At 37.3% G+C, this 26570-nt stretch overlaps 1 protein-coding gene across 5 annotated transcripts in view; it reads right to left on the reverse strand.

Moving 5' to 3' along the window:
- The window catches only part of LOC150075030 (uncharacterized), a 322726-nt gene that overhangs the window by 61666 nt on the left and 234490 nt on the right, over window positions 1-26570 (reverse strand). For 4 of the 5 annotated variants that reach the window (XM_090388634.1, XM_090388633.1, XM_090388629.1 and 1 more), the window contains one exon: window positions 9627-9656. In XM_090388634.1, coding sequence (XP_090244760.1) covers window positions 9627-9656 — 30 coding nt within the window. The remainder of the gene's footprint in view (window positions 1-9626; window positions 9657-26570) is intronic. The other variant, XM_090388630.1, reaches the window with a different exon arrangement.

The following is a 26570-nucleotide window of genomic DNA, read 5'->3' on the forward strand; positions in this document are numbered from 1 at the left end:
ATCTTAGGTCAAAAAACTTACTACGATTGGAGTTTACCTCAAAAAGCCTTGGAGAATTCTGGTGTTCCCTGAGAGAAGCCTATCCTTGTCTTGTAAAGCGAGCTATGGAAGCTTTGATATCATTTGCAACAATATATCTGTAAAGATGAATATGGATAAAACAAAAGTAATGATGAACAAGTATGCCACAGAAAGGGAAATGATGATTGAAGGAGCAGTAATTGAAAAGGTGGAGTCATATACTTATCTGGGACAAGTTATTAGCTGTAATAATGATAAATGGCTGGAAGTCAAGAGAAGAATAAATTTTGGATGGATAGCATTCAGGAAATATAGCCACATACTGAAGAGCAATATCCCAGTTTGTCTGAAACGTAAAATAATGAATCAATGTATACTCCCCACCATGACTTATGGAAGTGAAACTTGGGCACTCACCAAAAGAATGGAAGAGAAGCTAAGAACTACACAGCGAAGAATGGAACGAATTATATTGGGAATCAGACTGTTAGATAAGAAGAGAAACACATGGATTAGGCAGCAAACTCAAGTAAAGGACATTCTTATCAAAACTAAAGAACTAAAATGGTCTTGGGCAGGACACATAGCTCGAAGACATGATGACAGATGGACTAAGAAAATAACAGAATGATACCCAAGAGGGGCTAGAAGAAAACCTGGAAGACAAAGGCGGAGATGGATAGATGAAATTCATGAGTTTTTGAGTAGTAAATGGATGGCCAGTGCTCAAAACAGAAGGAACTGGAAAGTTGCTGGAGAGGCCTTCATCCTGCAGTGGATTGAAAATGGCTGATGATGATGATGATGATGATCTGTGCAAATCGGGATTTTCAGCACTTGTAACAATGAAATCAAAAAATCAACGATTAGATGTCGAACATGACATGCGTGTTGCCTTGTCAAATACCACACCACAGTTTAATGTTCTTATTCAAGATAAACAACAACAGTCTTCACACTGATATGTCCTTAAAAAATAAAATTTAACTTCAACTTTCCTATATTTTAAACGTATTGTTAATACAATACATTTAAAACATAGAAAATATTTAAATATTTAAAATTTAAAATATAAAAAATATTTAAAATTTAAAATACAATATATTTAAAATACACACTGAATAATTATTATTCAATGTGTTAAGAAAGAAACAAATATATTACTGTATAATGTTTTTTTAAAATTTTGCTAACTATTTCATTAAACTGTTTTTTTTGTAATTTTATTTTATGCATTTAAAAACATTATTTTGAGAAGCGGTCCGTGGCATTCACCTGACTGGCAAAGGGATCCGTGGAACTAAGAAAGTTAAGAACCTCTGAGCTAAACTATCTCAAAACCTTCCACCTGATCAATTATTGCCAATATGGATTCCACCAATATCCACTGGTAAAGCCAAGGACTGTTGGGAGTTGTCATGGAACAGGTAAGTACGTGGGTTTTATAGTACTCTAAGAATAAGAACAGGTGCATGTATACTTGCATGTACACCAATGATTGGAGCATAGTAAATAAATTTGATGAATTTGGAGTGCTAGTGAAGACATCAAAGGCTGATACTGTTGGGATATCAGAGATGTGGTGTCACACAGTGATAAGGAATGCAGAATTCGAATTTGGGGAGTACAATGTGTATAGAAAGGATAAACAGGATAGAAAGGGAGGAGGGGGTGATGCTGTTAGTTAAGAAACAAGCAAAATATAAAGAAGTACATCCAGTTGACAAGGGCGTACAGTGCAGTGTTGAGTCTGTTTGGTGGGACATAAGCACTGGAAAAGCAAAGCTGAGAGTAAGAGGAGTGTTACAGGCCTAATGAAGCTGATGAGACAACAAACTGTACAGAGAATAAGAGTGGGGCAGTAAATAAGATTGTGTTATAATGGGGGATTTTAACTTTCCAGATATTGACTGGAACTTGCGGTTTGGTCACTCACACACTAGCAAAACTTTTGTGGATTAATTGGATGATTGTTTTCTATAGCAGCATGTTCGAGGGAGTAATACTCTTGATCTGATTATCACCAGTGATTATTCATGCATTATGAATCTGCAGATAAAGGAACCACTAGGTGGCAGTGATCACAGTGTACTATGTGGAATTTGCTCAAAGATGTAACTACTATCAGGGGTAAATGGAAGGGTTTTTGCTTTTGTAAAAGTGACTACAATGGTCTCAGAGATTTTGATGAACTAATGAAACTCATAGCAGAGAAGAAAAATGCATGGGACGTGCATTTTTCTTCTCTGCCATGAGTCTCATAAGTTCATCTGACATCTTATAAATTTCATGTAAATTATCAGGAGACAGAGATGCCTATGGTAGATATAAGATACTGTAATCAAGTCACAAAGGATGTAAGGCAAGCAAAGGCAGATTACGAGAAATCTTTGGCAAAGGACGTAAAGAAAAACAGTAAAGACCTCTTTACTTATGTAAACTTTAGAAGGAAGGGGATGAATAAGATTATTCCACTTGATATCGATGGTTCGACTATTGAAGATTCTTATCAGGTAGCTGAGTATTTTGCATCTACATTCACACATGAGTAATTCTGTAGGGAGGCCTGAAGCTTATCAAACTCTAACAGGGAGTTATATGATTTTGTAATAACTGAGAGCAAAGTGGAGGAGATATTGCTGAAATTAAACATAAGCAAGGCTCCTGAGGCAGATGAAATCGATCTAGATATATTAAAGTAGATAGCAAAGGAAATAAGGAGGCATCCTTCGACTCAGCGGTGGACTCATGGACTGGAAATGTGCAAATGTATCCCCAATTCACAAAGGGGTATGGAAAGGTGACACGAGTAATTAGAAACCTGTTAGTTTAACTTCTGATCCAGGGAAAATATTCACTGGTTAAAGAGGCACTGCAGGAACATCCAGATAAGACGTTACAGTTCAGGTGCAACATGGGTTTGTTAAGGGGAAATCTTGTCCGACCAATTTTTTTTTTTTTTTATTATTATTATTATATGAAAACCCCAAAGACAAGAGGTATTAGAACCTATAAGTACTTGGTACCACGCTTGGGTTGGAGGATGAGAAGACGAAAGAAAATATTTGTTGACATTAGACTAACATTTGTAGACTGCAATTTTCAAGAAATACATACAAAGGAAGATTGTTCCAGAAAACGGCAGTTGAATGAATAAACGAGGAAGATGAAAAGTTTGTTCTGTGAGTTTGAAGTTGGACATTAAATGGATGTTGGCTGGTGGCGGCACGTGTTCGGACTGTTTTGAAAGAGAGAGCGGGAATCACAGAAGCCAATTCAGAAGAACAGTGCCCATGGAAGTATCTGTAGAAAAAGCATGCAGCAGAAACAGTACGTCTACGAGACAGCGAGTGGAGAGACTCTGTTAGAGAGGAGTCATTAATTAACCTAACTGCCCTCTTCTGAATGGAATCTAGAAGCCTTAGAGAGGTTTTGGGGGCAACGCCCCAGATCTCGAAACAATATTCCATGGTAGGGCAGATTTGCGATTTGTACAGAGTGAACAGCTATTTTGAAGAAAAGTAACGCTGAGAGCAAAAGAGAAAACAAAGTTCTTTAGATGCAGAGGAAGCAATATTTGTAATGTGCTTGTGCCAAGAGATATTAGAAGTCAGGGTAATCCCCAAAAGAGATATATCAACTTGCCCAGAAATCGGAATGTCACCAAAGGTAAGCACAGGAGCACAAGAATACTTTTTGTGAGATATAAGACAAAAAAAAACAAAAAAAACTGAGTTTTAGAAGGATTCAAATCAACTAAGTTGTCCCCACTGGAGAATTAGAGGACACTGCAAAGTGTCCCCACTTTGCCCCACTGGAGAATTACCTGGAGATTGGCATTTAAAGAATTGGTAGCAGATATTCAAGAAGTTGAAGCTGATTGAGCAGGACATGGTTTCTCAAAATGGAAAGTGGAATACAATGTGCTATCATTGGCAAAACTATGGATAGGATTTCCAGTCAATGGAAGAAGGTCATTAATATACAAGAGGAAAAGAGTGGGGGAAAGAACTGAATCTTGGGGGGACACCGGCATTAGTGGAGAAGTTAGAAGACAGAGAGCCATCTACCATCACCCTCAGTGAGCGATCAGAGAGAAAACTGAATAACCAATTACAAAAACACAGTTGGCAAACCATAAGATGGAAGCTTGTTTAGAAGACCTTTATGCCAAACATGATCGAAAGCCTTTGAGATGTCAAGAGCAACTACTTGTGTTTCACCGAACTTTTCCATTGAATTTCTCCATAAATGGGTAACTAGATAGTATGAATCAGAGCTGTAATACTCAATATGTTCTACGTTGATAATAATATTAGTAAATTAATAAGAGGAGTTTACCTCAATATAGTACGTATAACATTTCCGTATGATACCCTCCAGAAATTAAAACGGAAAAAACGAAAAAAATCGACAACTTACCGGTACATTAAAGTAAAATATAAATAATTAAATAATCAATTTAACACAATTCAAAATCAATTTAAAACAATTAAAATTCAAATTAACGCAATTAAAAGAATCTAACGAAAATATTCAAAACGATTTTCCTTCCTGATTATTTAATTGATTATTTAATTATTTATATTTTACTTTAATGTACCGGTAAGTTGTCGATTTTTTCGTTTTTTCCGTTTTAATTTCTGGAGGGTATCATACGGAAGTGTTCTACGTATTATATTGAGGTAAACTCCTCTTATTAATTTACTAATAAATGGGTAACATAAGCCAGAATATCACCAGTGGATCGACATTGATGGAATCTGTACTGACGATCATGATGAGATGGAAGGTTTCTAGATAGTATAAGAGTTGGCGGTTAATTGATTTCTCCATTACTTTAGAAAGAGTAGAAGTAATTGTAATGGAACGATAATTGGATGGGAGGGATTTGTCACCCTTTTTAGGAACTGGATGGATATGAGCAAATTTCCAAGCAGAAGGAAAAACACCTCTGGAATAAAAAAGTGAAAAAAGGCGGCAAAGAACAGGAGTAAGTTCAGGAGCACAGGTTTTGAGAACAAGTGGAGAAATACCATCAGGACCGGGAGCTTTCTTAGCATCAAGATTTGTCAAAATCCTTCTGACATCCTTTTGATGGAAGACTACAGGAGGCATTGAATAGCTGTTTGCTGTTTGGATTTTTAAGGAGCATTAGCAACTAAGGCCATATTGCTCCGGGTCATGCGGTGGTCATTCCCTGACCTTTCCGCATCCTCCGTATTTGGTGGTGACGGGCTCGAACCCCGGTTTAATCAAGAAGTGTGTGTTACGCACTGCTGCTCCTTCCCACCTGGCTACGGAGGCGCCACCACATTGAATAGAGTGTGTTAGGAATGGTGGGAGGTGTTTTACCAATACCATTAATAGATGAGTTGGAATAAAAATGGGATGCTAACAGGTCAGCTTTATCCTTGGCTGTAGTGACAACAGAACCATCTGGTTTTGACAGAGGTGGAAGCAAAGATGGGCAAAAGTGGAGTGTGGAATAAAGAATTCCATTCCTACAAGAATAATTTCACTGACACAATCTGAGTAAACGTTGACATCAGAAGTTTTGAAACAGTAATCCAACCAAAGAAAAGAAGAAAGAAATTTTGCATCTTTTGCAATGCCAAACAACAAGAGGTTGGGAATAGCCATGAGATAAAGGCTCCATTGGAGAAGAGACAATCACCAAGTTGTGATCTGAGGTGCCTAAAGGACCACTCACTTCGACCGTGTATTTAGAAGGGTTGTTTGTTAGAAAAAGATCAAGCGTGTTGGCTGTATGATTAGGATTGTCTGGTATTCTTGTAGGTAAATGAACAATCTGTGCAAGGTCATTAGTAACTGCAAAAGCCTCAGCATCCTGACCAGCTGGGTCAATGTGACTAGAAAACAGAAGCCAGCTGGAGTTGTGAACATTAAAATAACCAAGGAAAATTGGCGATTTTAATGTTCATAGTATCCAATTTGATTGGATACTATGATGTGGTTACAAAGGAACTGAATCCAAAAAATAATTTTGATATCATATACTTTGATTGCAGAAAAGCTTTTGATACTGTTGTACAGGGAAGAATACTGTACAATTTGGAGCAGTATGGCATTAAGGTTAAGTTGCTACAATGGATAAAGGGATTGTTGAGTGGGAGAAGACAGAGAGTGGTAATCAGTGGATACTACGCTTCATGGACTAATAACATTAGTCCATGAAGAGCAGTTCGTGTTGGGCCCATTGTTGTTTTCTGTATTTATTAATAATATTGATGAAGGTACACCAGGCTTAATGTCCAAGTTTGCAGATGATATGACGGTTGGTAAAGTTGTTAATGACAGTAAGGCTGGTACACTACTGCAACAGGATCCAGAAAAGTTGAGCAGATGGGCTGAGAGGTGACAACTGAAGTTTAACATTTACAAATGTAAATTACTTCATATGGGTAGCAGTAACATACCCTGAGTAACGTACCAATTGTACAGTCAGAGTAGTTGGAGAATAAAAAAGACCTGGGGAGAATTGTGCAGTCAGATATGAAGTTTTCTGAGCAGTGAAAACAGGCTGCAAGAGTAGCTCATGGGGTATTGTCAATGATATAGGAATTTTTCTAACAGGGATAAGGAGGCGATTATCCCCTTGTATAAGGCAGTGGTCAGACTACACCTTGAGTACTGCATACAGGTCTGGAGGCCTCATTTTAGGAAAGATGTTGAACTACCAGAATGAATACAGAGAAGGGCAATGAGGTTAGTGTGTGGAACAAAGGGTTGCTGTTAGCAGGATAGGCTTAAGTTCTGCAAATTGCAGTGTGTAGGGACCTGCAAGGTGATCTGATTGAGATGTATAAGGCCTTGAATGGTTTGAGCAAGCTCAATGCTGATGGGATCGTTCCTCTTGCTTAGATTCTGCACCTGGGGCAGTGCCAGCCACAAGTATGTTCAACCAGTTCTGTGGAATAGGGCCGCATGCTCAAATGGTCAAAACAATATTGTTGATTAATGTATTAAATATTATTTGTATTTAAAATTTTTATTCAGTATAATATAAAATTATTTAATTACGTCTTACTGTAAAATTTGGAAAGAAAAAAAAAATCACTATTACAAAAACATCCCGCATAATTTTTGCGCTGGTCCCTCGTGGCCCGGAAATTCTGGGACTGGCTCTGACCTGAGGGGGCATAAATTCAAATTGAGGAAAGACAGTTGTAGAATAGAATGTGTGGAAATTTATTTGCCTTTAGACACTGGGTGGTTGATTGCTGGAATAAACTTCCATCTGTCATAGCGTTGTGGAAGTTGACAGCTTAAATAAATTCAAGGCTGAACTAGACAAACTTTTGGAGTGAATGGATGGGTATTTTTTTTTTTTTTTTTTTTTTTTTGGCTGATGTTATATAAGGTTCCTTTCTTGCATCATATGCTTCTATTAATGCTAATATCTGGATTAATATTGATTCTATCAATACTGATCCATGTATTAGCTTGTGTTACCCGTCTACAGAGAAATTACGAAAAGATTGGTCAAACTCAACACAACTGTTCTTGATATTTCTAAGGGTTCTTATATTGTTTCACATAAAGGTCTTCTAAACAATCGCCCATCTTATGGATTTCCAACTATTTTTTTGTATTTGCATGTCTAGTTTTCTCTCTGACCGCTCTCTGTGAGTCATGGTAAATTGCTCTGTCTTCTAACTTTTCTATTTAATGCTGGTGTTCTCCTAGGTTCAGTACTTTCTAGCACTCTTTTCCTCTTGTATATTAATGACCTTCTTCCACTGACTATCAACAGTTTTGCTGATGACAGTATACTACAATCACCTTCCAATCTGGGAAAGCTTGTCCAGCACAAACAGCTGAAACTTCTCAAATATCAAATATCATAAAATGCTGATTTCCAAGTAATTCTTCAGTGATGCAAAGAAAACTTTAACCCCTCTAAAACACAGTCCTGTCTTATTTCTTGCAAGAGAATCTACTGCCACTTTTCCCCATCTTCAGTGACACTCAGATTTCTAATCAAGATCACATTAATGTACTAGGGATTACCCTATCTTCAAATCTCTCTTGGCATAGGCAAATCACAAATACTGCTTCCTCTGCATCTAAAAACTTGAGTTTTTTTTCCCTTTTTCTCTCAATGTTACATTTCTTCTAAAACTATTCACCCTGTACAAGTCTCAAATCCCACCATATAAAATTGTTCCTGCATCTGAGATGTGCCCCCAAAACCCCTCTCTCTCAGGTTTTTAGACTCCATTCAAAAGATGACAGTCAGATTAATTAATAACCCATCTCTTGCAAAGTCTCTCTCTCTCTCTCTCTCTCTCTCTCTCTCTCTCTCTCTCTCTCTCTCTCTCTCTCTCTCCCCTTCTGTTTCACTCAAGTTCTGTTTCTGGATGATGCCTTTGAATCCAGAAACTCTCCATTGTGAAAACACAATGGAGAGTTTCCTCTTGTCAACTGAAAGGCAATCATGTTCTTTTTCTTAACAAGGAACAAGAAATGTATGAATGTTTTTTAAACTCTGCCCTCAAGTTGTTTTCTGTCTTGGATATTAGTATGCAATCTGACCACTGTGTTTTTTTTTTGTTGCTTAATTGAGTGGGAGCCCATGAAAAAATGTACATCAAGATCCCCCCTCCCCTCCCCCAGGAGCCTAAATTTGGGCATTAAAGGGAAGGAATACTCAAGGTCCACAGCTGGATTTGATCATGAATATCATGGATATGATAGCAATACATGAAATCGTTTATCCACAACACCACACCAACCATTCTACTCATTACTAAACTATTTATTACAGTACAATTATGCTGCAGTAGTGAAGTGGCCGAACTGCAAAACTTGGCAAAAAAACAGATAATTCAATTCAAGAAATCTAGCATGATTTGATGGAAGTGACTCGACTCTTCAAGACTTTCAGTTTACACTTTGGTCTTCACTTTACTGTACAGTTATTGAATTACTTTATCTGTGCATTTTGCTTATTATAATCTATTAACCTACCTTACACTGTCAACTCTGGCCTTCTTCTGGCTGCAAAGGGCTTGTAAAACAATACTGTTCAATTTCTCTTTTTGTACAATAGAATATTTAAAGTATTTGTTAATTAATAAGATAAGATAATTATGAGGATAGCTTAGATTCAGGTGAAGATATTTTAAAAAAAAAAAAAAACAGAGCGTAAAATTTTATGTCAACAGATGTCACGTAACAAGAACAAACAGATTTAAAATTGCTTCTATTGAAGCAATTTAAAAAAAAAAAATACTTTTTTTTAAGGGACTGAAGTAATTACTTTTTCAACTTTATTTTTAATTTTGTACTTCCAAATACATTAAGCCTTATGGTTAAAAAAAGGAGGGTATATCTCATAAAAAGCATAGAATCAATTGCTAATTCACTTATTTGTATTTTCAGCAATATTAGCAGAAGTGTTGTTCATTATTAGCTGTATCAACAATAATTAGGCAAATATAGCATCAACATTTGTAGCATTCAAATAAATATAATATAAAATATAGCAATGATGATAAATTTAAAGATTTACAACAGTATCTGGCATGCTCAGTTTTTAATTTAAATAAAATACCATTTAAATAAAAACGCTTTCTCACCCTCTCCTTTCTCTTCTTTGGTCTTTTCTTCTAAGAAAAAAAATGAAATGCCTATTACAAAACTACCTATGACTTACATCCTTTTTGTTATATGGGACGGCAATGTAAACTGAAATTTGCTTTTGAAAAAATACAAGCTTATGTGATAATTTGAGAAAAAGCTTTTATTCCCAACGTTACAATCTACTCTAACATTATCACAACATAAAGAACTTCCTAATGTGATAACATCAAGAAGTGCTATTTATTCATTATTACATAATGAATAAAAGCACTTCTGAAACATTCAATGCTCTTTTTAGATTAGATTATAGGAAGTTTTCTTTTAGCCAGCAAGTCATTGATAGCTGGAGCAAGTTGTCCTCACAGGTAGTTGAGGCCGACAGTTTGAATAATTTAAAAGGTCTACTGGATACTTATCTGTGTGAGGAGTAAATATAATTTGTTTTGTTATCACTTGGTTGGTTTTTTTTTTTTTTTTTTTTTTTGCCAGTGCAGCAAAAGCTTATGGCTTTCTTATACTATATAGCGAATACTATTACTATAACTAAATAAGCATGCAAAAAAAGTCACAGCAGGCATGTGGTTAGCTTTACTTTGCCAAACAGTTATTTTGGGGGGGAAAAGGCAAGAAATGGTTCAAAATGAGAAAATTTTAAATGTTATTCTTAATTTTAACATTATATTATATAATAAAATCATCAGTAGAAACAACAATCTTTTTGTTATCCAAAAAAAAAAAAAAAATTCTCTCCCAACTTAACTGAAACTCTATGGAAAGTTGTTATAGCAACAATAGGTGTTTTTGATAAGCGGTGCAGTAAAGAATTTTTTTTTTATGGTCAAACTTTTCCAATTAAAATTATAATGAAATGCAGAGATTGAAAGTGAATTATAATACTGAAAAAAATATACTAAAATTCAGACTGATGTAATTCTAATAGTTAAATTTGTAAGTTTTACCATTTTTGTTGCTGGGAATGCATAAATTGTGACAGCTAGACAATTAATTATCAGTTTACTAAAGTTAACAAGCAACAAAAGAAAATAATAAAAACCAAAAAAACTTTCATGGAGAATCCCTAATATGGTGTGTGAGAAACCCTAATATGGTGCCCTACAACAGCTAGACATCCCACACCTCCAATGCCATTGAACTGAGCAGATAATCTGGAAGATCTTTCTAGGAAATGCTTTTACTGAGGAAATGCCTGATGGCATTTCCTCAGTAAAGGCAGTCTCAAGCTTCTAGAAAATATTATACATCTGCCCAAGTATATGCTCATCACTCTCATTCAGAATATTATAAGTGTTTTTATTAAGTCTATAAATTATAAATTCATGACATGATTGATATGATTTATGACAATGATGTGATTTCATAATGTAATAGCTGTATAACATAATACATAATGTAATTTTATAGCTTAGTTTGTACTATTGTCACATGGCCTGGTGATAGTTCAGTGTTATTACTGTGCACACATATCTCATAGTTTAGAGATGTGCAAATCTCTCTCTCTCTCTCTCTCTCTCTCTATTCACAATAAGTTATCAAATAGAGAAGTAAGCAATTACAGAACTGTAAGATTGACTTCTGTTCTAGCAAAAATAATGGAGTTCTTGGTTAAAGAAATAATGCTGGATCATCTTCACAGGAATGCAGCTATACAGCAATAACAACATGGATTTGTTAATGAGGTTATCATGCCTGACCATTCTCATTAACTAAGGTTGTCAAAGACCTTGATGCAAAATATAATTTTGATATAATACATTTAGTTTTTAGTAACGTTTTTAATAGTATTCCACATGAAAGACTGCTATAGAAACTGGAACAGTGTGGCTTTAGGAGCAAGTTACTGCTATGGACAAAGGGATGGCTAAGTGGCAGGAGATGGTGAGTGCTTAATAACAAGCCCTGCTCTTGGACTAACATTATTAGTGGAGTGACTAGAGTACAGTGCTCTTTCCCCCTTACTGTTTTCAATATTTAAGTTTGCTGATGATAGGTTTTCAGAGTGGTTAATGTCAGGAATTAGTGTACACTACTGCAACAAGACCAACAGAAAGTGGCAGACAAACTGAGAAGTAGCAATAGGTTTAACACTGATAAATGCAAAGTACTGTATTTGGGTAACAAAATAACATACCAACTGGGTACTACTACCCACAGGATATGGATAATGAAAAAAGAACTAATGGTAATCATACAGTCCGACATAACATTCTCTGAGCAATGCAGACAGGTTGCTAGGAGAGCTCATGGCATTCTGTTGATGATATACAGGAACTTTGCCAGAATAGACAAAGAAGTGATTATCCCATTGTATAAGGAAATGGCTAGGCCATTTTGGAGTACTGTACACAGGTTTGGAACCCTCACCTTGGAAAGGGTGCATGCAAAGAAGAACAACAAGATTAGTTGAGGGCACAAAAGAATATTTTTTCATGAAAGACTGGACCTAGAGCAAAGTTTCCGGCATTCCCATCCCCCAATACTTCTCCTTCAACCCATGCACGGTACTAAGTACTATAGGTTTTGATACCTTTCGTGTTTGGGGTTTTCATAAAAAAAAAAAAAATTAGGCATCTGCATGGTGACCTAACTGAAGTGTATAAGGCTTTACTTCAGAGGCAAAGTATACTACATGCTAGTGGCAACTTTACTCTTTCTCAGACAAAAATTGATAAAAGAATAGTGGCAGGAAAGATGTTCAAAAAATTTGCTTTCAGTCTGAAAGTAATTGATTACTGGAACACTTCCAATTGGTTCTTGTGGAAGTGAGCAGGTTAAACAAATTTACAGAAGGATTAAACTAATTATTGAAAAGGATGAACAGATGATATGGGCAGGATTTTTTTTTTTTTTTGGCTGATTCTGTATAAACCTGTTTGCTTCCTTGCATCAGTTGCCACTACTAATAAGTGATTTTAAACAAGGATTGGAACAAAGCTGTATTGAACTGCCCAAAAAAGCAAAAGGCCAAGTCATAACCATGATCAGTGTACATGAACAAAGTTACAAGTACAGTATTTATTTGAACACATAGTATGTTCAAATAAATGTGATGACACAAAATACGATAATATTTTTTGTAGTCTCTATTTTGTAAACTCCCTTTATTCTATGTGGCTGACCCAGAGTACCAACAGAAATTGATCAAAAACACGATAAGAAGTATACTTCTTAATCTGACTTTATGTTATTTTTGCTATAAATATCATTTATTACAACAGGGACCATCAACAGCAAAACAAAAAGATGAATTAATTAAATAAATAGATTACCATGATGACAGAATGGTAAGTATCACACAAGCTGAGAAAGAGATGAATACCAGGGAACTGCATACAAAAAATATTTATAAATTAATTTATTCAGTTCAAGCAATGGCTTTTAGAACTAGTATGACAGAAATTTCAATTGGCTGAGAAGCATTATCCAAATAGAGTTATGCAGGCAAAATTTAATATGGAAAGTTCAGTAGTGAAATTTGTCTGAGCATACAGCCCAGTTAAAGACCCCAAAATAAAAATAAAAATTTTTTTAAATAGAACGGTTTGAGAAAATAACAAACATTGCATTATATTTTTACATTATATTTCTATGGACACTTTTGTCCCTCTCCTGACAGTTACAGAGCTTGAACTCAGGCTCTTTAGAAATTACTATGTTTATTCACAAGTCAACCTAATGTCACTAATATCAATTTTAACTGAATAAAATCATCCAGTGGGTAAACAGAGTCTCTCTACTCTCTGTCTCATAGATGTACTGTTTCTGCTGCATTCCTTTTCTACAGATACTGCCATGGGCACTATTCTTCTGAATTGGCTTCTATAATTCCCGCTCTCTCTCTTTCAAAACAGTCCGAACACACTGCCGCCACCAGAAAACATCCATTTACTATCCAACTTCAAACCCACAGAACCAACTTTTCATCTTCCTCGTTTATCATTAAACTGCCATTTTCTGGAACAACCTTCCTTCATACGTATTTCCTGAAAATTACAGCCTACAGAAGTTCAAGTCTAATGTCAACAAATATCTTCTTTCATCTTCTCAACCTCCAACCCAAGCACGGTACTAAGTACTATAATGTTATTATAGTACTTAGTAGAGGTTCTAATACCTCTCGTGTTTGGGGTTTTCACAAAAAAAAATAAATAATAAATAAAAAAAAAAACTCTAATTTAAGCTGCAAGAGAGGTATGCAAGGGGGTCTGTACAGAGAGGAAATCCAAAATGTGTGTGACCCTATGCAGTTAAAGAGGCAGTTAGAGAAAATAAAACACATTATTAGAATATGTAAAACTACTAAATCCGTACTGGAATATAAATAAAAGTGCAAGGACTTAGAGAAGTATAAATGCAGCACACACACATACAAGAATCTTGGAAAAAATTGGAGGTGGGGGGAAAAAAGTATCAGGAGGTTAGAAAAAGAAATTTGGCTTTTTTTTTTCTCAAAAAAAAAAAAAAAAAAAAAAAAAGCCAAATTACTCAAAAAAAAAAAAAAAAGCAATCAAAAAGTAGAGCAAATACTGTGATGAACTGCTAAACAAAGGAATGGAAGATAATAGGATTAAGTGGGAGAAATTTTGTATACTGTTTCCATTACTGAGGTAGAAAAGCACAAGGAAAATAATATCAGTCGTATCAAATTTAATCTTCTGAAATTACAGCTAATATGCTAAAAACTGGGGAGATTGAAATTGAAACAGTCTTTAACAATGAGTAAAAATAAAATTACAGAAAATTAAATAAGGCATTAATTGTCCCAATATATTAAAAGGTAAATAAAGCTGAATGTGAAAATTACACAGGGATGTTGGTCCTTACAGTCCCAAGTAAAATCTACACAGTATCTTAGAGAAGAGGGTTAGAAGTAAAATTAAATGTAACCTTGGAGAAATAGACAGATTTCACCCAAATAGGATTATGCCATAGATCAACTATTTGTTTCTAATTATAGAAAAGCCATGGGAACATAACAAGAACATGCATTTATGAACTTGGTTTTTCAAGATCAACAAATGTTGATCTTGAAAAAGCACATGATGAAGTACTTAGATATACAGCAATACCCCACGTAGCACTGATAATTGGTACCAAAACTATTCCGTGTTATCAGAAACCATGCTGATTGGGTTTCAATTGAATGCGTACCAGAGAAACAGTTTATAAACAAATTATAATAAATCTATAAACAATCTGCACTTGATAGCCAATTAAAAGGATTTGAAATTTAAAAAAATATTGCAAAAATTTTATTAATGAAAAGGTAACATCATGAGAGATGAGAAAAAAACTTTAAAAAAGCGGTTGTTTATTTAGGTATTTCAATAATGAAGTCTGGTGAAGCCGTCTTTTCTTTTTCTCGGCGTCCAAGTCTTTGTAGCATCGAATCCCATCTTGTAAAATTTGCCGCATCTTGATGCTACGTTTAACATTCGGATCACCATTCGTAATCGCCGCACAGGCTAGGGTAACCCCCCCCCCCCAAAAAAAAAAAAACTTTCTCCAGTTCTTCTGTTGAAAATTGTTTTGGTGTCACTTCAGTGTTATCCACTTCAGAATTGTTTTCCTCTTCTGCATATGCAGTTTGCTCGTCAATTTCGAGGAAAGTTGCATCATTTAAGTCACATGTGAGTCAGTGCAGTCACATACATTGGCAGTGTTCAAAGTTTTGAATCCCATGTCTTTTCTGACCTTCACAATGTCTTCAGAAATTATCTGAATTATCTTGCGATTCAAAACCAGTGAAATCATTAGCATTAGCAAGCGCACATGATGCAAGAAAGCTAGCTTATATAGCATCATCCAAAAAAAAAAAACTACCCCTTCTCATTTCACCCATTCACTCGCTCCAAATGTTTGTCCAGTTCTGACTTCAATCTGTTTAAGCTATCAACTTCTACAACAACAGATGGAAGTTTGTTCCTGTAATCAACCACCTGCTGGCTAAAGTCGCATGTGAGTCAATGCCACTTCCACACATCTATCCTACAACTGTCTTTCCTCAATTTGAATTTATTCCCTCTCAGGCGATTATTCTGAGCAAGAGGTAATCCCATCAACATTGAGCATGCTCAAACCATTCAACGCTTCATACACCTAAATCAGATCACCCCACAGGTGCCTAGTCTCCAGACACTGTAATTTGCAAAACTTAAGCCTTTCTTCATAAGAGAAACCCTTTATTCCATTCATTAATCTTGTTGCCCTTCTCTCTACTCATTCCAACAGCCCTACATCCTTCTTAAAATGAGGCCTCCAGGCCTGTATACATACTCAAGGTGACCATTGCTTTATAGAAGGGGATAATCACCTCCTTAACCCTGCTAGAAAAATTCATTCACAAGACACCATGAGCTACTCTTGCAAGCCATCTGCATTGCTCAGAAAACTTCATATCTGCCTGCATAATTACCCACAGGTCCTTTTCATTGTCTACCACTGTCAGTGTTGTACCACACAGTTGATACATTGCTCTGGGGTTACTGCTTCCAATATGCAGTACTTTACGTCAATGTTTAACTTCAGTTGCCACCTTTCAGCCCATCTGCTCAACTTTTCTAGATCCTCTTGTTGTTGTTGTTGTTTTTTAGGAGCATTAGCAACTAAGGCCATATTGCTCCAGGATATGCGGTGGTCATTCCTTAACCTTTCCGCATCCTCCGTATTTGGTGGTGACGGGCTCGAACCCCGGTCTAATCAAGAAGCGTGTGCTACGCACTGCTGCTCCTTCCCACCTGGCTACGGAAGCGCCTAGATCCTCTTGCAGCAGAGTACTGTCATTAACATTAATTACATTAATGTTAATGACATTAACATAATGTAATTAACATTAATGACAATTAATGTTAATTACATTAACAACCCCGCCGGCCTTCGTGTCATCTGCAAACTTGGACATTAAGCCTGATATATACCATCAATAACATTAATGAATACAGAAAACAATAATGGATCCAACACTGAACCCTGGGGGACTGAACTAATAACATTAGTCCATGAAGAGCAGTGTCCATTGATTACCACTCTGTTTTCTCCCACTTAACCATCCCTTTATCCATAGCAGAAATTTACCTCCAATGCCAAAACTGCTCCAATTTGTTTAGCAGTCTTCCATGTGCAACAGTATCAAAAGCCTTTCTAACATCCAAATATATGACATCAAAATTATTCTTTGCATCCAGTTCCTTTGTGACTACATCATAGTATCCACTCAAATTGCATCATCTAAGTCACATGTGAGTCAATGCCACAAACCCATGCTGTGTCCCAGCTACAGTGGAAGTCTTGTCTAGATGATCCTGCAATGCTTCTTTAACCAGTGCCTCCATTAATTTCCCTGGAATAGAAGTTAAACTAACAGGTCTGTAATTAATACCTGTGTCTCCCTTTGATCCTCCTTTGTTGACTGGGATCACATTTGCACATTTCCAGTCCATGGGTATATCCCTTGAGTCCAAGTCCAGTCCCTTGAGTCCAAGGAAGTTCTCATAATTATGGCTAAGGGTTTGCTTACTTCCTTTAATATAACTGGATAGATTCCATCCACCCCAGTGCCTTTCTTTTGTTTATCTTCAACAATTTCTCCTCCACTTTACTCTCAGTTATTATAAGATTATCTAGCTTACTGCCTCTGGCATTCCCCTCGCTGAATAACTCCTCATGTGTGAATGTAGATGTAAAATATTCATTTAGTTTGTCAGCTACCTGAGCAGGATCATCAACAGTTGAACCATCTTATGTTAAGTGGACCAATCTGATTCATCCCCTTTCTTCTAGAGTTTATAAAAGTAAAGAACTCTTTGCTGTTTTTCTTTGCATCCTTTGCCACAGATTTCTCGTAATCTGCCTTTGCCTGTCTAACCTCATTTTTGACTTGGTTACAGACCAGCTTATATCTATCATAGGCTTCTGTGTCACCTGTTATTTTATATGTATCCGATGCATTTTTCTTCTCTGCCACATGTCTAATTAGTTCATCTGACATCCATTTAGGCCTAAATCTTGAAAGTATTTCTTATTTGGCACGAAAAGCCTAGTAGCTTCCAAGATTAATTCTACATAATAAAACACGCCTGTGTGCTCTGGATTCATAATTTATTTATCTTATTTTTGTTACACAGAGCATTAAAATTATGATAAATGAATTAGCTTTCGGCTGGGTGGCAGCCTTCATCAGATTAAAATACTTTGAATGGCAGTTAGAATAGAGATGCACTGCCAGGATGGTGCGTGAGACACGTGGTTAATTGTTTGTGGCTGTGACGTATGGTGGTGACGTGGCCAGCGTTTGTCTATGGACAGAATTACTGCTTCTGTGATGGGGTTAAGTTGACAACCACTGTTCCTGTTCAACGAGGTATCCGAGCATTTTATACTTAACGATTCCAACCAGGTGCGCCTTAAGTAATGGTGGGACTTGTCTACAACCACGACATCGCGGTGTGGGTCGATGTCGTGGTGGGTTGTCCAGACATGCTCGGCAATAGCTGAGTGTTCTACATCCGCCAAACGGATCGCCCTTTTATGTTCTGAGAGGCGTTTCTCGAGACGACGACCAGTCTCTCCAAAGTAGCAGCTCGTGCAGTCACGGCAAGAGATGCGATAGACCACACCACTCTGTAGAAGGGTGGGGACAGGTGTTTTTATGTTGGAAAGGAGAGAACGCAGTTTCTTGCCTGGGAGTTGGATGCACTTCACCCCATGCGATCTTAGGATTCTACCGATCTGCTGTGACAGGTTGGGGTAGTACGGGATAAATGCCCTCGTGGAAGACTCGTCACTGTTGGTGTTGCTGTTGGTCGTCACGTTGTCGCGTGCTTGTAGATCACATCTGTTAAGGACATCGATGGGGTAGCCACACCTCGTAAGGTCTACTTTGACTCTGGTGATCTCTTTGCGCCTTTCATCTGCAGAGCTGGAGTGTGTCCAGGCGCGAGTTAGCAAGGTTCGGGTGGTTGAGAGGAGGTGGCCCCGTGTGTGTGCTGACTGGAAGTTGGTAAATTGGCCAGCACACATAGGCGTACGATAAACCGTTGTCTTCAAGCATGTGTCTTCGCGCCGGACAAGTGTATCTAGGTATGGTATAGAGTTGTTCGACTCCAGCTCAACCGTGAATTTTATGAAGGGTGACAGTGAGTTGAGGTGGGTTAGGAGTCGCTGACTTGAGTCTCTAGGGATCACTACGAACACATCGTCTACGTAGCGACACCAAAAGGCGATGTGATCCGGTGCGTGTGTAAACGCACGTCCCTCTAACTCCTCCATCACGATGTTTGCTGTGACCGAGCTGACAGGGGAACCCATGGCTGTGCCATGTATCTGCTGGTAGATTGAACCATTAAACATGATTGCACCCCCTGTTAAGCACAGTCTGAGGGCGGCGGAAATGTCATCAGGCGTCAGCTTAGTTCTGTCGCTGAGGGTTCCATCATTGTCCAAGAGTTGTTTTGCGCAAGAGATGGCAAGTTCCACAGGGATGGAGGTAAAGAGTGATACGACATCGAACGATGCCATGACTCAGAACATAAAAGGGCGATCCGTTTGGCGGATGTAGAACACTCAGCTATTGCCGAGCATGTCTGGACACCCACCACGACATCGACCCACACCGCGATGTCGTGGTTGTAGACAAGTCCCACCATTACTTAAGGCGCACCTGGTTGGAATCGTTAAGTATAAAATGCTCGGATACCTCGTTGAACAGGAACAGTGGTTGTCAACTTAACCCCATCACAGAAGCAGTAATTCTGTCCATAGACAAACGCTGGCCACGTCACCACCATATGTCACAGCCACAAACATCAACAAACAATTAACCACGTGTCTCACGCACCATCCTGGCAGTGTATCTCTATTCTAACTGCCATTCAAAGTATTTTAATCTGATGAAGGCTGCCACCCAGCCGAAAGCTAATTCATTTATCATAATTTTAATGCTCTGTGTAACAAAAATAAGATAAATAAGATTAATTCTTTGAATGCTTCCCATTTCGAAATTGATGTTGGTAACATCATCATCAGTTGGTCCCACTGTATAGAATTTAAATATTGTCTCAGACCACTGTAGTCACCTTTACGAAAGCAAAAACCCTTCCCTTTACCCCTGATGGTAGTTGGTAGATGACTTTCATCAACCGGTGAAATACCACCACTTTGCTTATTGGAGGCTTGAAGTGGTGAAACCCATGTTTAGTCTGTAGAGCAAAGTTTCCGGCATCCCCCTCCCCCCATACTTCTCCTTCAACCCATGCACGGTACTAAGTACTATAGGTTTTGATACCTTTCGTGTTTGGGGTTTTCATAAAAAAAAAAAAAAAATCCCACTTCAGCACACTGATCACTGCCACCTAGTGGTTCCTTTATTGCAGATTCTTAATGCATAAAGAATCACTACTGACAGAATCAAGAGTATTACTCCCTCTAGTTGCCTTCCAAACATGCTGCTGCTGTAAAAACAATCATCCAATAAATCCACAAAAGCCTTGCTAGTGTGTGAGAGACCAATCCACAAATTCCTGTCAATTTTGTCCAGGGCAAAATATGCTGCAAAACAGAAAGCATGTTGTTGGCAGTGATTTCTAGCCAAAATGCAGATATATTTTCGATCATATTTAAAGGGGTAAAAAATAAATTTTGAAATGAAAAGTTTGAAAAACTATCATGTCATCTCGTCTGGATGGAATTAAGAATACTGAACACCGTTGCACTTGCAGCTGACTGCCCGAAGGAAGCTATTGTCACATGTGCATAGTAGACAATAGAGTTGGCACCGCAGCACACATGTATAGTACCTGTCTAGGCTATTGAATGAATTTTAATATGTACCATAAATTTTCAACTTAATTGAAATTAAAAGATTCTCTAGCTTACTGCTAGAGTTGAATACACCTCTGGCATTCCCCTCGCTAAATAACTCCTCATGTGTGAATGTCGATGCAAAATATTCATTTAGTTTGTTAGCTACCTGAGCAGGATCATCAACAGTTGACCCATGGATATCAAGTGGACCAATCTGATTCATCCCCTTCCTTCTAGAGTTTACATAAGTAAAGAACTCTTTGCTGTTTTTCTTTGCATCCCTTGCCAAAGATTTCTCGTAATCTGCCTTCGCCTGCCTAACCTCCTTTGTAACTTGGTTACAGATCAACTTGTATCTATCATAGGCTTCTGAGTCATATGTTAATTTGTATCTATATAATCTCGGTGTTTAGATACACCATAGACACTCTTAAAAAAAACTACAAAGTAGTTGTTGTGGGCATCACTTGCTCTTTCTCATATTGTGCTCTGCCTTCACGACGAGTTGCCATGATACTGCACTACCTCAAATAAGTAACGCTTCACTAATAGAGAAGACTATTGTTACTTATTCTCAGTGAGTACCACCACCCAGACATGTTTCAAGGCTATTGGCCTATCATCAGTGGGTGGGTGGGCAGGTACCCTAGTATTGCAGACAAGACGACCCAGTTGTGAAGTTAATCGCACAATATGAGAGATGCCAAAAGGTGTATAAGATAATATTTAAAATAATTAAATGCACATGGCATAATACTTTAAGAGTTTAGTATCTATATAATATCGGTGTTTAGATACACCATAGACACGCTTAAAAAAAACTACAAAGTAGTTGTTGTGGGCATCATTTGCTCTTTCTCATATTGTGCTCTGCCTTCACGCCGAGTTGCCATGACGAGCTGGCAGAGCACAATATGAGAAAGAGCAAATGATGCCCACAACAACTACTTTGTAGTTTTTTTTTTAAGAGTGTCTATGGTGTATCTAAACACCGATATTATATAGATACTAAACTCTTAAAGTATTATGCCATGTGCATTTAATTATTTTAAATGTTAATTTGTATGTATCCCATGCATGTTTCTTCTCTGCCATATGCCTCATTAGTTCATCTGACATCCATTTAGGCATAAACCTTGAACAATATTTCTTAGTTGGTATGTAAAGCCTAGTAGCTTCCAAGATAAGTTCTTTGAATGCTTCCCATTTTGAATTTGCTGTTGGTAACATCATCAGTTGGTCCCACTATATAGAATTTAAATACTGTCTCAGTCCATCGTAGTCACCTTTACGAAAGCAATACCCCTTCCCTTTACCGCTAATGGTAGTTACCTCTTTGAGTAAATCCCACTTCAGCACACTGTGATCACTGCCACCTAATGGTTCATTTATCTGCAGATTCTTAATGCATGAAGAATCACTGCTGATAATCAAATCAAGAGTATTCCTCCCTTTAGTTGCCTCCCGAACATGCTGATGTAGAAAACAATCATCCGATAAATACACAAAAGCCTTGCTAGTGTGTGAGTGACCAGCCCCCAAATTCCAGTCAATATCTGGGAAATTAAAATCTCCCATTATAAGACTCTCTGATTTACTGGCCCACTCACTCTATTTCCCTGTACAGTTTCTTATTATACTCATCAGAGTCATTAGGCCTATAGCACACTCCTACTCTCAATTTTGATCTCCCAATGCTTATGTCACACCAAACTGACTCAACACTGCACTGTCCAGCGATGTCCACTGGCTTCACTTCCTTGGATTTTATGTATTTCTTAACTAATAGCATAACCCCTCCTCCCTTCCTATCCGGTCTATCCTTTCTGTAGACGTTGTACTCCCCAAATTCCAGTTCTGCATTCCTTATATCTATGTGACACCACGTCTCTGATATCCCAACAATATCTGCCTTTGATGTTTTGAGCAATACCTCAAATTCATCAAATTTATTTACTAAACTCCTAGCATTGGTGTACACGCAAGTATACATGCACCTATTTCTATTCTTAGCTACCCTAACACAACCCATGTGTTTACTTGTACCGCAATGACTCCCAGCAGTCTCTGAAATATCCTGCATCTTGTTTTTCAGGCTTCTGCTCATTCTAATAGAAGCAGTGCAAAAATCTCTTTCACCTCTGCAAGTGGCTACTCTTAATCTATTCGTCTTTGTCTCCCCCCAAGCTAGCAGTTTTCCGACCCACCTAATACTGCCTCGATAGCATCAGAAAATATTCTTGCACCCTTTCTATTTAGTTGTATCCCATCCCTGTAGAAGCAATCTCTCCTATTAACAAGTACAGTCCAGGCTGAAAAAAATTCTACCCCTTGAGCCTTGCACAATCTTTCAGGGGCCGAACTGATCGACAAGGCTCTCATCGTATACTCCCTCCTATCGTGTCTGGGCAGAATTGCAGATACTTTCAAATTCAACCATATTTCACGGCTTTTTTTCAACAGTGACCTGTACTTGTTAAGCAATTCTGCCGGTCTCCTACTCTTGATATCATTAGTGCCAACGTGTACAACTATATCACCTTTTGTGCCCTTAAAAGATGATATCTTGCTTGCCATTGGAGCTGGCTTACCTTCAATGACTGTGTTTAGTGCTAAATTTTGCAGCCCATTGTGTTTGATGGTAACAGTAAACTGACATAATTTTTACCAATAGCATAAAAGGTTTCCTCTTATGTAGTTGGGAGGTAAAAAACTGTCACCCTTAATTTTAATCACTTTCCATTGTTAAAAATTAGGCACTTCAATTTGCAGTTACTGTCAATTGAAGTGGGCTGCAAACACTTGCAGTTAAACATGGCCATAACACATGTAGAGGCAACATACAAAAGACGCCTGGGGTGGATGGAATTATCCAGTTATATTAAGGTCGAGTGTGTGGTATGGTTGTTTATCGGCACATTAGCTGCTATGGCTATTGTGCCAATTATATTAAGGGAGGCAGGCAACAAAGGAGGTAAGCAAACCCTTAGCCATAATTATGACAGCACCTTCAGACTCAAGAAGTCTCTGTGCACTTGAGATATGCAAATGTATCTTCAATTCACAAAAGGAGAATCGAAGAGAGAATTACAGAACCTGTTAGCTTAACATCTGTTCCTCAGAAAATGATGAAGTCACTGGTTAAAGAAGTAATGCAGTACCATCTTGACAGGAGGGCAGTTATACTTCAGTCATAGCATGGGTTTTTCAAGGAGCAATTTGTCTGACCAGTTTGATTGGATACAATGATGTGGTCACAAACTGGATGCAAAAAATAAATTTGATATCATATACAGGTAGTTTCCGACTTTACGCGTTAATTCATTCCTAGCATGCGTCGTAAAGCAAAAACTCGTAAAGCAGGAATTTATTTCCCACAGATATATTGTTAAAAACGGGTTATGTTCTCAACAATGAAATTAGCTAATTCGTTTATATTTAAACAATGATTGATTTATCCAAAGAAATGAAAACGTAGCCTGTAAAATCAGGCAAATTATAATAATAAAGAAATTATTTGTGACTTACAAATGTTAAAGAATGTTTATTCTTCATCATCATCGATAAATGCACACTCGTTGATCAATGATTATTGGCTCGGCACTCGCTGGTTTATTGCACAAGGAGTTTTCTTCAGAAATGCTTCAAGAGGCATTTGTCTCCAAAATAATCTTCTCTTTTCTTTATAAATTTCACGATAGCATGCATAAGCATTTTTTAACAGCATGTACAAATTGCAACTAGCGCAATTTGTGCAGACTAACAAGTTTACGAAGCTTGAAAAAAAAAGCTTCTGAAAATTTATGTTTTTTATATGATTGAAGATTTCACTGAAAGGGAAACATATTTCGCCATAATAACGTAAAAACCCACACAATTCCAGTTGAGATTATTGCAAATGCAATAAGATCGAGTTTACTACCCGTTTATAATTAGAGGCACTAACAGAAAAGCCCAATAAACCAGGAAGTGCAAGTTGTTTTATTGTTTTATGGTCGTGACCTCCAGAAATGTGCTTCAGAAAAATATCAACAAAGTCATTCAAAATTGATAATGATCTAATACAATTTACATTATAACATGACCTTTTAGAGAGATAAATAGATTAGTTATAAAGCAAAAATTTCAACTTCTGAGGTCCCGGAATGACTAACCAAAACATGTGTTACTGGGTTCACATTACGATATTTTCACGATACAATAGTGTCTCTATTGTATATTGTCTCTATTAATATCGTAAAGTGGGGGGGGGGGGGTGTACTGTATTATATAGCTAATGCATGGTTTGAAATGCACTATTTATGAATGTTTAACATTTATTTTTTGCAATTAATATTCATATTTTCAATTCTTTTGATACTTGGGAAAAAAAAAAAAAAAAAAAAACTCGTAAAGCAGGAACTGCCTGTATTTGAATTTCAGGGAATATTTTGCACATAAGACTGCTGCACATTGTTCCAGACTAACTGAAACAATGTAGCATTAAGGGAAAGTTACTGCTTTGAATAAAAGGATGGATGTGTGGGAGAAGACAGAGTGATTATCAATGGACATTGCTCTTTGTGGACTAATATTATTAGTGGATCCCTCAGGGTTTGGTGATGGGCCTATTGTTATTTTCTGCATTTATTAACAATATCCAAGGTATATTAGGCTTAATGTCTAAGTTTTCAGATTATAGGAAGTTTGGCAGGGTGGTTAGTGAGAACACACTACTGCTACAAGATTCAGAAAAATTAGGCAGATGGGCTGAGAAATGGCAGTTGAGGTTTAACATTGACAAATGCAAAGTACTGCATATATGGTAGCAGTAATCCCAGATTAGTGTACTAACTGTGTGGTACAACACTCAGGGTATAGGAAAATGAAAAATACCTGAGGGTAACTGTGCAATCAGATATGAAGTTCTGAGCAGTGGAGACAGGCTGCCAGGACAGAACATGTCATTTTTTTTTAATGATATACAGGAATTTTGCCAGGAAATTTGAATAATAAAGGAGGTGATTATTCCATTGTGCAAGAGCATCATAAAGCCACATTTTGAGTACTGCATACAGGTCTGAATGCCGCATCTTAGAAGGATGTAGTATTCCAATTCACAAAGGAAGGATGTTGTGCAAATGTATCCCCAATTCACAAAGGGGATCAAAGAGAGAGAGAATTACAGAAACTATTAGCTTAGTGCAGTGGTTTTTAACCTTTTTTTTAATAACGGCACCCCTAAGTAATTTATTTTATTTTGCGGCACCCCTACTCAATTTTCTGCCTGTTAGATCCAATTCTCTCTCTCCGTATATACCCATGTATGTGTGTGTGTGTGTGTGTGTGTGTGTGTTATATGATATTTATTACAATAATATAATTATAAAAATACATTTCATAATACAAATTATATATATACAGTATATAATTTTATTCTTTATATAGAGGTACTAAGTAAACATCAATTATAGATCACCACAACATTAAAAAGATACTGTACACCTTTTTATAATGAAATAAACATATAAATTAAAAAATAATAATACATTTAAGTAACTTAAACCCAAATTACGTGGCACCCCTGGAATGTTGTTGCAGCACCCCGGCTGAAAACCACTGGCTTAATGTCTGTTACTGAGAAAGATAAACGAGGTTAGTGAGGGGAATTAAGTGGTCTTACCAAGAAAGACTTCAGTTTTGCAAATTGCAGCATCTGGAGACTAGGCACCTGATTAAGGTGTTTAAGGCTTTGAACATCATGGCTAGATCGATAACTCTTCTGATGGGTAGCAGTCTGGTCGTGATGTTCTCATTGGTGCTCCTCCATTTTGCCATGATTTCTTCTAGGATGTGTGTGTCAGGGTTGGGTTGACTTTGTAGATCTTCAGTGTCTTCATCAGACAGCTATGGGGCATGGAGTCAAAGGCCTTGCGGTAGTCGATGTAGACCATGTACAGATTGCAGTGCTTCTTGTATGCTTGCTCCAATAACTGCAATGGACAATGCAGGCCTGCAGCTTCAGTCGTCAGTTGCTCCTTGTATCCTCTGCTCATCTGCCTACATCCCTTCTGCTGCACGCCCATGATGTTCTGGCTCTCCAAATGGTTTGATATCTTAATTATGCAGCTGGTCCATATCTT

This window comes from Mastigoproctus giganteus, chromosome 14 (genome assembly GCF_048544385.1).
Source record: "Mastigoproctus giganteus isolate SK-2022 chromosome 14, ASM4854438v1, whole genome shotgun sequence".
In the NCBI taxonomy this organism is placed as follows: domain Eukaryota; kingdom Metazoa; phylum Arthropoda; class Arachnida; order Uropygi; family Thelyphonidae; genus Mastigoproctus; species Mastigoproctus giganteus.